This window comes from Pseudopipra pipra, chromosome 5 (genome assembly GCF_036250125.1).
Source record: "Pseudopipra pipra isolate bDixPip1 chromosome 5, bDixPip1.hap1, whole genome shotgun sequence".
Classification (NCBI taxonomy): Eukaryota; Metazoa; Chordata; class Aves; order Passeriformes; family Pipridae; genus Pseudopipra; species Pseudopipra pipra.
Window position 1 is genome coordinate 22,064,639 of NC_087553.1, and position 15,862 is coordinate 22,080,500.

The 15,862-nt window shown below is 41.3% G+C and overlaps 1 protein-coding gene across 8 annotated transcripts in view; it reads right to left on the reverse strand.

The window, feature by feature from the left end:
• Positions 1-431: 431 nt before the first annotated feature.
• LARGE1 (LARGE xylosyl- and glucuronyltransferase 1) overlaps positions 432-15,862 on the reverse strand; it is a 293,661-nt gene continuing 278,230 nt past the window's right edge. For all 8 annotated transcript variants that reach the window (XM_064654910.1, XM_064654909.1, XM_064654904.1 and 5 more), the window contains one exon: positions 432-11,632. In XM_064654910.1, the coding sequence (XP_064510980.1) occupies positions 11,435-11,632 (198 nt within the window). In that variant the 3' untranslated portion in view covers positions 432-11,434. The remainder of the gene's footprint in view (positions 11,633-15,862) is intronic.

Consider the following 15,862-nt stretch of genomic DNA (forward strand, 5'->3'; position numbering starts at 1 on the left):
TGGATGGATTTGCTCCCATGGTGGTGGTGAGCTGTCATTCATTGTAGAGTATTCATCTGCTTGTTGTCATGCTTATGTATGAACTGAATAAACTGCCCCCATCTGCCAAAGTCTTGTCTTTGATTACAGAAAGACAACAGCAGGAAGAAGGTCAAGGTCAAGTAAAGCAGATAAACACATGATTAACTCTGAGGAGATGATGACTCACCTGTCTTCAGTGGGAACCGCCTTGTACTAATGTGTCTGATTGAACCAGGGTTGGAGGAATAAACCAACTTAAAGGGGATGACAATGCAAAATTAAAAGCAATAAAAAGCTTAAAGATGAAAGCCAAACAGTCCATGAATTCTCTCTTTTTGATCCTGTCTGAAGAAACAACAGTTGGTATGCTCCTGAAACCAGCATGTGTCAAGTCAGATACTGGAAAGGAATGAGAGGATTATTTCACAAGTTTATTGCACAACTGAAAATTAACCTTTTTTTTTTTTTTTTCAAGTATTTACAAGCCATTTACTTTGCACACCCAATCCAAACAGCATTTTCCCTGATAGAGTTGTCACCTAGAAAACTTACACGTGGACTGAAGCATATGTGTAAATTAAGTGTTTTGTGTTAAATGCAAGTTGCCTCAGTCTGATCGTGGAGGACGGAGGTGCTTGGGAGATGGGGCAGCAGAAGGAAAGAAGACACACTTTTCTGTTTTCTTTCCTGAAATATTTCCCCAAGCTGGGAAGAGAAACAAAAGAGTTTGGTATCAGTTGAAGCAGAAGGACAGCCAGCCAGGTAATATACTGACAGGGTGGTGAGTTGAACATTCAAAACCCTTCAGTGCCACAAACCTTGCGAGAAAATAACAAGTCTTGCTTCATGCCTGGTTCACCCTAAAGGTCACGACATTCCAGTTTTCCCCTGGAGAATGTAGAATTGCCTTGGTCATGACAGAAAAGGAATGAAGTTTGAGTCTTAAGAATGAAAAACACATGAAAAGATATTGGTGAGGATTTTTACCCCTTCATTCTCACAGCTTTCTTACCTGCATTTTTGGAAATCTGCTGGCTGACACATTGAAAACGGCGCCCGTGCTCTCTGCATAATACAGTGCAAAACCTCGCACAGCCTGGACAGCAATGACAGGGGTAATATTCTAACCACCATAATGAAGCCCACAACTTTGTGCTGAAAATGAGTGCTTTCCTGGCTGTTAGCACAAGCTATCTGTCACAATGTGTAGCAAAGTCTCTGGAGTCCACAAATCACTCCCCTCCCATGGCTGATCCGCCCACACATTTTCCATCATGGAGATTGTTGTTCTCAAGTTTGTCAGCTAATACTGAGTATAAAGCCTTGTAGCACTTACTGCTTAGTTTCCAGGGGATTTTGACACCTGCAATCTTAAATGAGTAGGTGGTAACTCTAAAACTGATGCTCACTGGCCCAGATTTATCCTGTGTTACTTTGGGCAGGTACACACCTGAGGCACTTGCATGGGGACCGTCAGCACTGTAACCTTTTCTGATAGTCACAGAGCAAAGGGCGATGTGGGGCTTAAGTGAACCGAAATGCCCCCTTCAGAAATCCTTCTCACTACATTGACTGTCAAAGGGAACTACAGGGTCCGAAAGGGTTGTCAAGCACTGGAACAGACTCCCCAGGTAAGTGATGGAGTCACCATCCCTGGAGGCACTTAAAGATATGTAGATGTGGCATTTAGGGACATGGTTTAGTGGCAGACTTGGCAGTGTCAGGTTTATGGTTGGACTTGATGATCTTAGAGGTCTCTTCCAACCTAAATGATTCTATGACTCTGTGACAAACTCCCACTCTGTGGGTCTCAGACATCTGCCAAGTTGCATGGGCTTAATCTGGGCATGAATGGTTCCAGCTGTGCATCTAAAAACCTAAGGATTCTAGCATTGCAAGGTACATTTGGTATTTAGAACACTTTGGTGCTACCTTTCTTCAGGTACTCTGCTGTAGGGAGGAGAAACGGAGTAAGTGATGGAAAGAAAGGGAGTGTTTATAGACTTGGTTAGTGCCTGTCCATGCTTTGAAACCATTCTACTGGGAGACAGCTTTGTGAAAGGCAATCCAAATGCTTTTTGCATTGGACAATCAAAATGCTTTTTGGATAGAAAAAGTGAAACCAATGGTTCAGACTAAATGATCTCTGCCAAGTCTTCTGAAGTCATTGTTTCTTCCAGAGCCACACATAATCACCATTGTCATCTTATGCATGGCTACCAACTCTTAGTAATGTGTCAGGACCTAAGCAACCCGATCTTGCTTTGGTATTAATAGTATTAAAGGCCTAAGTCTTTCCTCTTCTCTCTCCTAGAAGCCCAAGTATTTTTTTTCTCTTATTTTTTAAACATGTTCTTGCTGTTTTAAGAGAGTCTGTTTTCTATGTAACAGTTATAATCAGATCTCAGCACTGTGAAAGCTGTCTATAATATCTTTAAAATACCTGTCAACACCTACCTAAGGCTGATATAAACGTGGATTTAGGGGTGTAGCAGATAGGAATATAGAGAAAAAGTGGAAAACCCAAGAATGGGCTGTCTGAAGAAGGATCATGAAATGGAGCCTTACAGAAATAGCAGGAAATCAGTACATAGTAGAAATATGTGCTAAAATTTCTGGCTTGAGAAGATTACTTACCCTCATAAATGCTGCTGACTTAAGTCCCATTGGACTATTTACAATGACTCTCTTCCTCTCAAAATGATATTTTTCTGGAAGATCTATTGGTGTCATGGACAGCAGTCAGAACAAAATATGTTAAAAATAAAACAAAACATAGTGAACCCATTGTTAGAGCTTCAAATTGGTGAATTTTCTCCCAGGTGTAGTCTTGAAGATTAAAATTGAAAAAAACCCTGCAGAATAAATTTGTGTGGAGGCTCAGGTGCGATGCCAGAAACATTGCTCTAGTAATGAACTCATGCAGTGGTCTAGAATAAGCCAGTAGACTTTCACACTTACTGGAAGAGATACTGCTAAGGTAGAACTAAAACCTGTGATAGCACAAAGAAAGGAAAAAATCCCACAAGCTACAGGAAAGGCTGTTTCTGCACTAACATGGTGCTGAGGACACCTCAGCAATCCCTCAATTCTATCTTCACCACAGACAATGCTGTAATGTTTTCAAGCCTGACAGATGCAGAAGAAAGCATATTAAGAAAATAATAAGAAGAAAACATTAAGAAACATATTAAGAAAATAAACAGAATAGAATCATAGAATATACTGAGTTGGAAGGGATAAGAATCATCAAGTCCAACTCCTGGCCCTGCCCAGGCCAGCCCCAAGAACAACACCATGAGCCTGAGAGTGTTGTCCAAGCACTTCAACTCTGTCAGGCTTGGTGCTGTGACCTGGGGAGCCTGTTCCAGTGCCCAACCACCTCTGGGTGAAGAACCTTCTCCTAATAACCAATCTAAGCCTGACATAGCTTCATGCCACTCCCTTGAGTCCTGTCACTGGTTACCAGAGATAAGAGATGGGTGCCTGCTCCTCTGCTTCCCCTTGTAAGGAAGCTGTGGGCTGCTGTGAGGCCTCCCCTCAAGTTTTTTCTTCTCCAGGCTGAAGAAGTCAAGTGATGTCAGTCACCCCTTGTACAGCTTCCCCCGAAGACCCTTCAGCATCTTTGTGGACACTCTTTAACAGCTTTAGATCCTTCTTATATTGTTGCACCCAAAACTTCACAAAACATTCAAGGTCAGGCCACACCAGTGCAGAGCAGAGTGGGACAATCCCCTCCCTCAACCAGCTGGTGATGCTTTGCCTGATGCCCTCCAAGACACAGTTGGCCCTTCTGGCTGCCAGGGCTCTGCTGACTCATATTCAACAGTGAATATAAATATTTAAATTGAACAATATGAATAAAAAAGTTTTTGCAAACTTTCAATTTTACGTATGAAAATGTAAATCAAAGCAACAAATCAGAAAATATTTGTGTCTTGGGTGATCTGATTCAGAGAGTTGCTTGTAGTACATGCATTTGTTTTGCTCTATGAAGTATAAGCAGAAAGAAGACAGTGGTGCCTCTATTCTCTGCATTCATGACAAAAGTTGGCAGGTGAACTTGAAAAATATTCTGCACTGGTGACTCTCTGTGAATGCTAATCCTTGTGGATCCTTATGGAACTCACAGGGGTTTGTTTGTTTGTTTGCTTTTATTTTTTTAATTGACTTTGCTATTCTTTGAATAAACCTTAATGGTGAAAACCACAAGACGTAAACTTTCCATGAGCCATTTGAACCCATACAGCAATATTCATTGATGTAACGGACAGAAAGCATAATTTTGCTTATCTGTCTGTTCTCTTACCAACACAGCAGAAGCTTACTGTCCAGCCCAAACACTGAGTCTCAGGTCAGATGGATTATTTGGTGCTAATATAATTAGTGAGCACTGTGCAAGGTGTCAAGGGAGAATATACACATATCTTGTTCTCATTCTGAACCAGCAAACTGCTGAGTCCCATCTTTTCCTAACCCCAAGGGGCCTCTGTCACTCACAGTAAGTATACATGTAAAATGCAGAAAAGCTGAGAAAAGTTTATCATCAGAATAATAGATTTCAGACTGAACTCACTATTGCCTTCTAAAAAAACCCCAAAAGCAGACAGTGGTGCCGCTTCTTTCCTGCTGCTGGTGGTTAGTTCTGACTGGATGAAGAGTTCATGGATCAATCAGCATTGGAGAGCTTTTCCTTTCCCTATAGCATCACTGGAGAGTTCTGCTGGAACAACAGTTCCACAGGCAGATCAAAAGGAGAAATTTAAGAATCTCACTAACTCTAGCTTTGCCCCAACCATTGACCTCAGTGCTGACAATTTAAGAAAGTTTGGGTAGTCAGAACTCTACTGTTATCTTTGCTATTATCTTTTTTCTTCTTTTCCTTTTTCCTGAGCACCAAGAGATCAGTGTGGGGATCCAAAGAAATGAAACGAAGATCTTTGAGCTGAGAATGGTTTAATCTCAGTGCTGACTTTCATGAATTTTACAATCCAGAGAATTTACTCCAGGTGGGCCACATTGGCCAGTGTTGGGTAAGAAATGCCTCAAATCCAAGAATGAGCTTAGTCCAACCCACAGATCCTATGAACAGATCTTCAGAGGGACTTCAGAATGCTTATGTCTTCCTCATTCCTCTGGAAATCTGGCTACTTAAAACAAACCCCTCATACCTCCAATTATTTACTCCATTTTTCAGTGCTTACCTGACAAGACTGCTGATAGCCTCTAGAGTGCTCCCAGTGATGGAGCAGACATGCTTGGACAGAGCTGGGATTCATCACACTTGCAAGTTCAGATGTTAGCATTCATAGGCTAGGGGTGAGTGCTACAAGGCCTCTGAATGTATAATTTCCATCAGCTCCACAGGATCCCTCCAAATAAGAAAAGCTTGTAGAACAGCACTGCAGGTGTTCTGCTTAGAAAGCCTGAGAGCATGGGGGATAATTGACTTTCCTAAATCACAGTTTATACCTATCCTCTGAAAAAAAGTCTCACTTTGCTCAGAATCAAGGCTGCTATCATATTATGAAAAGCTCAATGAAAGCAAAAGTAAAAAGAAATATCACCTAGCTGCTTCATTCACCTGAATATCATTCACTCTGTGCACAGAATGAAAGAGAAATCCTCTAAAAAAACCTCGAGCAAATAATTGTGTAGACTATGTCCTATTGCATACGTGCCAGGGGACAGCAAGAAGTCGTATGAGCAAATCACTAAGTCCACCAGCAACTTGAAATTTCAGATCCTCCAACTCTGCTGACTCTGCAGCCTTTGCACGAGTCTTGTGATATAATGGCTAAAGCTGAAAATTCACACATCCAGCTGACTGAGAATTATGTTGCTGTAATACTGAGAAACAGGCTTAGCTTGGCTTGAATTACTTGGCCTTATGTGTTTGGGGACTTCTTCTTGAATATATCTGGTCAGGGTAGGGTGCCTAAATCCCTTGTCAGAGAATTACCCCCAGATCAGAACTATTTCTTCTGGAATGAAATCTTGTGTCTCATGGCAGTGGACCATGGAGCTCTCAAATGCAGCCTTTGCTGCCTGCACAGTGACTTCCACGGACCCATATTGCAGAATTTTAGGACATTTTAACCCTACAAAAATAGTAATTTGCTGGGAGCAAGGAAACAATTCTCCTCATATGAGGGTAAACTATACAGAATGAATGAAAAGATACTAAGCTTTTACCCTGGACTTCAGATCTTTTGCATCCTGACACCCTCAATGAGCTAACACTTCCACTGGAGTATCCGCTAACATGTCTGAACAAATATGTTCATATGATCGACAACACAAATAAACAGCTTTTCCAAGCAATTTTATGTTGTGAAACAAAGTAGCAGTCTTCAAACAATCCCCAGTACGTTGAAGTGTTTGGATGTAAACACATAATCTAAATATACATTATGAATTACTACTGTAAAAATAACTTAATTTAGCTATCAATTCTTCTGCATTTTCAATACTGCAGTGGAAATACTAGATTATTGGCTGGCATTGTCTACTAGTGACTTATTTGTTCCAGTCTCACTCACTGGAGTTGAAGAAACTCAGATGCTTTTTTTTTTCCTAAAATTGAAATATTTTTTGAGCTAACAATGATATATTCTCTTTTTAACACTCTCACCATTGAACGTATTAGACTTGGTTGAAGTTCATAAATAATGACACTCACCCCACTTGCTGAGCTTGCTGTGTTCTGCTGTTGCTGCCCTGAAACCTGAGGAACACCCATACAGTATCTGGCAGAGTAGGAACAAATGTCCTGAGCAATGCCTAAGAGTAATATCTCTGCTGATTTGCCAGGACTCCCAGTGCTTCTGGTCATTAATCTTCCTCAGCTGAAAACAGATGGGGCTATTAGGCAGGCTGGAGTAATGGGGGAAACTGGCAAGATAGAGAAGGAAATGCATTATCTTCTGGATAGAATTGCACATAAAAATGAGAACATTAAAAATGTATTTTTCATATTTAATTGGACTATGTACGATTATACCTACCAGAAAATAATGTGCAGTGTGCTTTGTGCAGGGCATTTATAAAACTGTTCAGCTGTGCTAGGGCCTTATTTTTCCCTGCGGAGAGAAACAGTAGCTACAATCCCGACAAGGTTTTTGTGCTTCTCCCTCTAACACAGAGCTTACTCTGCTGCAACAGCTACTGCAAATAACACTATGAAGTGTCTCTGCTTGTTGTAGTAAAAGGAAAATGCAGTTTATGATTTACCAACAAACAACATGAAGTCTACCAGTACTTTAGTGAGTATATGTCATATTCAGTCTAACAAAAGTGATGGAAGTGCAGGTACACCTGCTAAATCCTGATAAATCACGGAGTCCAAGACAATGATTATAAATGGAAAAAACCCGAAAATTGTGAAGTGGAACCAGATTGCTCACATAGGAAACTAGCAAGCCTGGAAGGAATTACTAAAAGTAAGGATTTGGGAAAAAAAATCTGATAGATATTAAGGACTACCCAGGATAAACAAAGACATTTTCTAGGTCTGCCAGATAGGTAAATGGTAGACGACCCTTAACTAGAAATTGATAGGATGGAAACTACAGCCAAACTTTTGAAGGTGTTATATATATATATACTGTGAAAATCATGGAAACCTATCAGAGGGTTACAATAAGGTATTAAATAAAGATAACTACTTTGCCCAAAACTTAAACTTGGAAAGCCTGTTATATCAAAGGGAGAAGCATGAAAACAAAAACAGGAGGACTGTGTGCCAGGCATCAGATTATTATTTGGAATAATAATTAAGCCTGAAATGTGGTGGGATGTCAAAAGGTGCTGGGAAATACACAGTTCAGGCTTTGGGACTTGAGAAGTTTCGAGTGACTCCTATGTTTCAATGTTTTGTAGTGGAGAGGGAAAAGGGAGACACAGAACAAAATGTGTCAAGATAAGAGCCCAAATTAGAGGAACAAAAGAATTTTTCTGATCCCTTGATTAGGAAAAGGTTAGAATTTAGAAAGGTTAAAGAGGAAAATACAAAGTCTCAAAACTTAGTAAGGTGAAATTCAATATAAATTTAAAAACAAAGCCCTCTTTATCTTTTTAAAGGAAGAATTGGTGACCCTAATTAAAAAGAACAGAAAAACTGAAATCCTCAGATTAAAAATTGAAAGGGCCTTATAAATAACCATGGAGCATTCTATCCCTTAGATGAATGGAAGACAAGGAAATGCTGATATGACTCAATTGGAAATTTTAGAAGTTATTTGGGCCAAATAGAAAACCTTCAGAGAATGGAAATAAAACACTGTAAAGCTGAAAGGAAGGTATGCAATAGTTAAGATGGAGTTTGAGGAAGCTAAGAGAGAGTCTGAACAGCAAACAGTAGGAAGTTAAAGCTGAAAATGCACATTTGCTCAGTACGCAAAAGCAGAAAAGTGGAGATATCTGGTAGGCCACCCCAAACAATAAGTAGAAGAAACAATTAAAGACAATAAGGACAATGCCAAGAATCTAAATGATTTATTTGCATCAGTCTTCACTGAGAGGGTGCTGGAGTGATACCTAAATGAGAGACTCACACTTTCCAAATATCAGAGATAAGGAGAGGTCATAGACTGAAGACTCAAGAGAGAAGTTGGTGGAACAAAGCAATAAAACAAAGGCATTAAGTCACCAGGTTTTTCTGCTATTTCTTGAAGATTTCAGGAGAAAACTGATAATTAAGTAACAAAGTTGCTAGCAAATACTACAGCAGAGGACTAGAAGACAGTCAGTTATAACTAAGTTGGGGATTTTTGTTGTTGTCAGTGGTGTTTTCTTTCATGGTGTTGGAGGAGCCCTGGCAGTTACAGTCAGACATGTAATCCTAACTTGCTATTAGGTAAATTAGATGAAATGTACTAAAAAAACCTAATCCCCACACCTCTCAAATTATGAAGCACAAACATGACATGACAGATACAAATCAGTACAGTGTCTATAAGGAAAGAAAGGGACTCTTTGTACCTACTACCAATCTTTGAGCTGGTTACACCAGCCAGCACACCTAAGCCTACCCTGGAGGTCCCAGAACTCACTGTACAGTCAGGCAAGTAGCAAATTATTACCTCCCCGCTCCCCCCATCCTCATCACATGACCAGTGAGAAGAGAATAATGAGAAGAATGTTGATAATGGTACATCCAAATAATATACAGTTCCGTGCTACAGGTTGTGCTGCTGCAGGGCAAGGAGAAATGTACATCTGGCAATGAAAGTTTTTAATACACATGAAACATAATGGTGGCCACACTGAAACTCTGACTGGAGATTTTATGTAGGTATTACCAGTGTCAGACTCTCTCAGGCCAGCTTTTGGTATCTTTCTGCACATTAGCTAATCAACAGGACTCTGTGCTGCAGGGTTCTTCTCATTCTCAATAAGCACAGTGACCTGAGCCCTTAATGGTGAATAATATGGGATCTGGGGAGTTAAGATTTTGGTTTTTTTAAAAGAATATATCTTAGCCAGAACTGAGCACTCACTTCTTCCCTGCCCTTTCTAGCTTTTTATGTAAATCTTTACATGAAGCTATTAAGAAGAGAAAAAAAGCTCTTTGGATAATTATGCAGTGATATATTCTTACACAGCCAACACTCCCAGGAGAAAAAGTGAAAACTACACATAGACTCCCGCCCCTTTTTATTTCTTCTCAAAGATGTTGCCTTTTTTGGATTTTCTTATATATACAGAGAATGATGAACTGGTATTTGTAGTTTAAATGTCTGGTTTAAACTGCGTGGTTTCCACCGTAACAGAAAGCTCTCACAAAATGTCAGGTTAGAAATAAAACCAAGCTCTAGAGGGATGAGGTGGGGAGGAAAGTAGAAGATCCAGTGGCTGAAAAACAAAATGGAAAAAAAAATGAGCAGAATGCAATGTAGATTCATTTTCCAACTCAGGCAGTAATATTGGTATGTGTGGTTGTATGGGGATCTGGGGTAGGGAGACAGAACACATTTCTCACTGAGTTGTTTCTGCTTTCTCTATTAACATTGCAACAGAAATTACAAATAGCCCTGCAAGGGGTAGTGCATTAAACCTCATCTCTTCATCCCATGTAAACACAACATTAATACTGAAGATAAAGAAAATGGCAAAAAGTCCAGTGTCTTGTTTTCTGCATTTTGCTTGTTAGGTTTCCTGTTCGCCCTCCAGCGTACTCCTGTGTGTACCGATGGTGTGAACTTGACCAGTCCACGTTCAAGCAAACAATCACTCAGATTCCCAACACATTCTTTTCTCCCCCTCGAATGGGGAGTTTATTCCTAACAGTTCTGCTCCTTTTAATTATAAACTCCTTTAACGAAGTAGTTCTGAGACCTTGCAGCAGGCAGCAGGAGAGCACCAAGGCTACTAGTTGCCTTTTTACTAGTTTTTATTCCCTGTTCAGCAAAGAAGTCCACTTAAAGCCTAAGGCCCAGAGCCTTCACGTTTGGGCAGCACTGAAATGAGCCTACAAATCAATATTCCCCTGGTACAATGTGCCTTATAGGTAAAATCCAATTCTTGCCTGAAAAAGATAAAGAGTTAGAGTCAGACCCTTTATCTTAGTAGACACATGTGAACAAGTTGCTCTGGTGAAAACAGACCTTACAGTGACAAGTTTTGTTCGCTTTCTAACAGAGCTACTGATCTTCTTTACTGGTCCACCAAAATTGAAGATGGGGAAGAAACACAAGGGAGACATTTCCTTGGCAAGGAAAGGAGCAGCATTTAGGAGTGGGGCAAAGGCAGGGTGGAGTATAGGGGATTTTCCTGATAAAACAACTAATTTGAGAATAAAAGACCAACCGATATCATGTATACACCTAAACCAGTAACACAGCTTCTCGGGAGTGCAGTATTGTATAAGTGTCCCCTGTGTTTTCAAGGCTAATTCAGACCTTTGGCTCATCCTGCATTAGCAAGGTCATCCATGTTAACAGGGTCCCTGTGAAAGTTCACAGGTGAAAGTTCCCTTTTAGAGTAGTGCAGATTTGAAATTCACAGGACAGCGACCCGAAGATCTTCCTTTACAGATAAAAAGCATGTCAAATTATTAAATAGCAACATGAAATTCTACGTTCTGAAGGTCTGTCTTTGCTCTGCAGTCAAGAGAGCGGAGTGCATTCCCAGTCCCTGCCCAGTCCCCACCTTCAGTGGCATGGAGGGTGCCTGGCCGGCCCTACTCGCAGACACCTCATGAATGCTAAAGCCAAAAGGCCTGGGGTAATTGGGGAAGGGACGAATGAGCACAGTTCGAAGACATGTCACTTCAAATTTCTACTGTTAGAACTGCCAAGTATGATATAAAAACAGAAAGTATTTCTCAGTTCAAAATTTGATGACTGGGCCCCACACGCTGAGTGGCTCTTCCCTCTGGTGTCCCTGTTTCCCGTACACGGGCTCTGTGGTGCTAGCTGTTGTTCTCTGCCGTGAGATATTTGAGGGCTGCAAAGCCGTAGTGGCGTGACATGTCCTGCTGGAACTCCTCCTTCAGGGTCTTGAGACAGATGCGGTATTGCTTGTTGGAGCGAAACTTGGTGATGTCGAAGCTGGGGGCGTGCGGCATGTGGATCATGTAGGCGTTGGGCAGCACCGTGAACTCGTACTCCTGGGGGAGAAAGACACTGACTGTGAGGGTGTTCCCCAGCCCTCTTGCAATGCATCTCTCCTGTACCTCCACAGTCAAACATGCTCCAGTAAGTAACAGTGCAGTATGGGTCTCAAAAAAACCAAACCCATGCAGGTATCTCAAATAAGCCTTTTTTTTTTTCCAAGTAGCTTTTTCTTTGTTTGATGAAAGATCTACTTTTTCTTTTTGTAAAATCTTAAGATGGTTTGGGTTGGAAGGCAACTTTAAGGGTCATCTAGTCCAACTCCCCTGAAATGAGCAGGGACATCTTCAACTAGATCAGGTTGCCTAAAGCCCTATTCAATCTGACCTTGAACGTTTCCAGAGATGGGGCATCCACCATATCTCTGAGTAACCTCTTTCAATGTTTTACCAGCCTCGTAAAAAAACCCAACTGTTTTAAAACATTTTACTTCATATAAGCCAAATAATGGGGAAATAGTACCAAAGGCACACCTGAAGCCATGTCTGCAGCACACACTTTGCAGTAGTGTGCTTGCAACCAACACAACTGTGACTACACGGCATGGGTCTCAAGCATCCATGCAAAAACCTGGCCTTGTCCCTACAAATTATCTTGCTTGGGATGCTGGAATAAGCCATATTTACAAAGGCAAAACTGCACAACATATGTTGCTTTGCCTATATACTAAGATACTTACAGAGACAAAACTGTCCAAAACTATTTATAAACCTGAAATAAGAGGAGAAGATGGTATCATTTATAGGCGATGTGCGAAAATGAACCTGCTAATTCCATATGCTTTGAGATGTTTTTATGTAAATTAAATTTTTCACAAAGTCTGAGATACTGTGCTACTTCTCCTTCTCCTGTAAAACTACTTTACTAATTCTCTTTATTTATATCTGACCAAGTTCTTTACAATTTTTGTTGCTAGAAAACAATGGTTCATTTAAGTCTCAACTACTCCTGTCAGAATCTTTCTATTTTTATAGTTAAATTATTAAGAGTAAAGCTAGAAAAAGGCTGATCCTTAGACAAGCTGAAAGTTCACTAGTTCACATCCTATGATGTGCAACAGGCAGGTATCTCCTGCAAGAAACTGGGTAGAAAAGGAATGTGAACCTCATTACTCTGTAGCCAAGCAAAACACTCTAACCACCAGGATGTTACCTCTTTTTTCATATGGAACTTCAAGAAATCCAAGTTGTATGTGATGCAAATAACAAAGAAACTTTGAATTCCCCACAGGCAAATTTACTTTTGTTTTCACACAGTTTCTATCTACAGCTGTTGCTGGATTGACTCATTAACCATCTCTACATAAGACACTGGTCAGAGAGAGAACAGCCACAGAGCACACTGGCTTCAAAACAAGTGGTGCACAACTTCCCCTGGTTTGCAATGCCCAGTCACTTGTAGATTTAGGAGTCTGTGCAGAGACACAGAGTATCTACAGTACCGAGGCAGAGTACTCCAAAATGCTTTAGTAGGGAAAGAGATTGTTGGGAGACAACAACTTGTGCTAATAAACTTTAGTGTTTCACCTGTCAGTTTTTCTTCACCTAACAAACTACGATCAAGGCAGAGAAGACTGAAAGCTGCTGCATTACAATGCTACCAGAAACCAAGTGTTTGAGCAATACAGCCAAAAAATGAAGCTAAATTAAGACAGGAAACAAGTGAACAGAACACAACGTGGATCCATTTCCCAACTCAGGCAGTGGTATTGGTGAGCCCAAAGTATAGCTAAGGCTGCAGTGCCTTCCCAGAGTCACCTATGAAGCAGTAGCATGTGTTGGACAGCTAGGAGCAGATGCCATATGGGTGCTCCTTTCTCCTTATGAGAATGCCCGTTACCTGACAGACAGTGCTAAAGAGGTAAGTCTTTGTGCCAATTTACAATGTTGTCATAAATGGGAATGGGGCACTGAGCTTCTGTATAGCAAGAGCAAAATAATCTCATGCTCACAGGCAGAATTTATTTAGTTGGAAGATGCTTAAAACTAATGGGGAATTAATCCCAAGAACAAAGGCTGGCACCATGGAGTGAGGAGAGCTGATAAACCACAAAGTATGTGTCTAAGGGACCTTAAAACTAAGAGTCAAAGCTGCAGAGGAAGATGCATCCCCCTCATACAACCTTTTCTTTGTTCTCTGCTTGCATTTCAAGTCTGTAATACTGCAGGTCAGGGAGTGTCTATGCTCTGCAGTGCAAACTGTTCAGCACGGCGGTATTCCCATCCCTCTGAAAGGTCTTCAGGCACATAAAGCCTTCCAAGAAATGATGAGTCTGCTGCTAATAATCCCCTTTGAAATACGCTGGGCTGGGGTCCTGGAAAATGGGATGCTCAGTCTAGTTCCACAGTGACTGGAAGAGCAGAGAAAGGTTTCCTAATGATCCATCCCTACTATGTGGAAACCCCTGTTGAGAAGGCAATGCAATAACCTAGCTCACAGATTATAAATTCTTTAGATGGAGACTCATATATTTGTATTTGGATGCTGTATTTGTACAGCAAAAGCCAGCTCAGTGGGCACCTGCACGCTCCCAGAATAACAATGATGATTGTCTCCATGTGGTGTGCTGCCCTGAGGGACAGCAGTGGCACAGGCCCTTGGTAAGGGGTCTGGAACAGACCTTTTGACAGACACTCCAGCAGCGAGGAGCAGTGAAATAACTTAATTGAGAAGCTGCTCTGCCCACTGGTAATGAAGCCAGCCAAGCAGCTGGCAGCTGTGTCTGTGGACACCCTAAAGCAGAGGAATACCACAGGGGAAGGTAGCTGTGCGATCCCATGTCTCCTCTAGGGTGATCTTGAGGGAGAATAGGCAGATACCCATGTTGGTACAGAGGAAAATGAAACTTTTTTTGAATGTTATAATGTGTTCAAGGCTGGAAGAGTGAGAAAAACAATTTCCCAGAGTTAGTTCCAACCCCATGACCATTTAAAGTATCTGTGCTATGATCAACTATGAAAAATGTTTCAATCTCCCATGTGTGAATCTCTGCTGGGTAGATCTCTCTGCACAGAAGAGTTAAATCCTGAGTGCTACGTGAGAGCTGCCAGTGAGAACATAAGCCTTGTTACACAGATTAACAAATAATAAAAACTACCCTGGCACTCTCCACAACTGATGGTTAATTGATTAGTGTTTGGAAAGTGCACTGGAAAATTACACTGCTATAGCAAATTATTATTAACATTAATGTAAGGGACAATTTTTTTTCTCAAGATAAGTAGGTATAAATTTGTTGGGAATACCCTTCTGCAAACAGAGGGTGAGTGGCTGCCAGCCCAAGGTGACCATGTAGTTTTGTAAGCAGAAGTAGAAAATATCCTTCCCACATATGTGCCTGCGCACAAATACACTGTAGCCCACACCCCAGAGACACAATCTCCCACTAAGTTGGTGCATGCCTTGTGCTGTTCTGCTTCACGTAAACTAGTAAGAATTGAGCAGAGAAAGATCAGCTATATTCCAGATTCATAGCAGAAGGTATCACAGGAGGATACAGATGGCCAAAACCTATTTTTTTAATTAGCATGAAATTCAACAAGTTCAAGCATTGGTATTGAAACCAAACTGAAAAAACCCACCACAAACCCAAAATAAAAAGGAATGCCATGACCCAGACCTTGCTGATTAGCACAGTGGTTAGCTTCAAATCCAAGAACAGCAAGGCAATGCAAACCCTGCTATTTCAGTGACCAGCAGCACTGGGATCCCATGGAGCCGTAGTCACTGCCAGCCTCTAAGATCCAGGTTGGTGGCACAGACCTTGGCAGCTCTGAGAGCTCTGGTGCCAGTCTGGGACTCCTGACCTTTCTCTGCATCTGTATTCTTATAAATTCTGCCCTGCAGCTTCATTCCAAGTCACAGATCCAAGAGGCAGGTAGCCCAAGGCTTAAGTACCTGGATCCTTTAAAGTCTGCTCCACAGCCCCAGACTTTGGAAATGTAAAGACTTTGGCTATTCAGATACATGCTGTAAATCCCAGCCAGAGACTGAAGATGCTTGACTTGGATTCAATTGAAGATTACTTTTTGAATTCTACATTAGCATTTGGGACTCACCAACCTCTGTCTAACTGAAAAAGATCCAGCTGTGTCTGCAGATTCCCTACCAAGCGATGGGACTGGCAACAAGTGCTGCAATGCTTCAGTCAGGAGGAGGGCACTGCAGGGGTTGTGTCACCGCAAAACGACTTTCTCAGCACTGATAAATAAATTAGACTTAGTTCT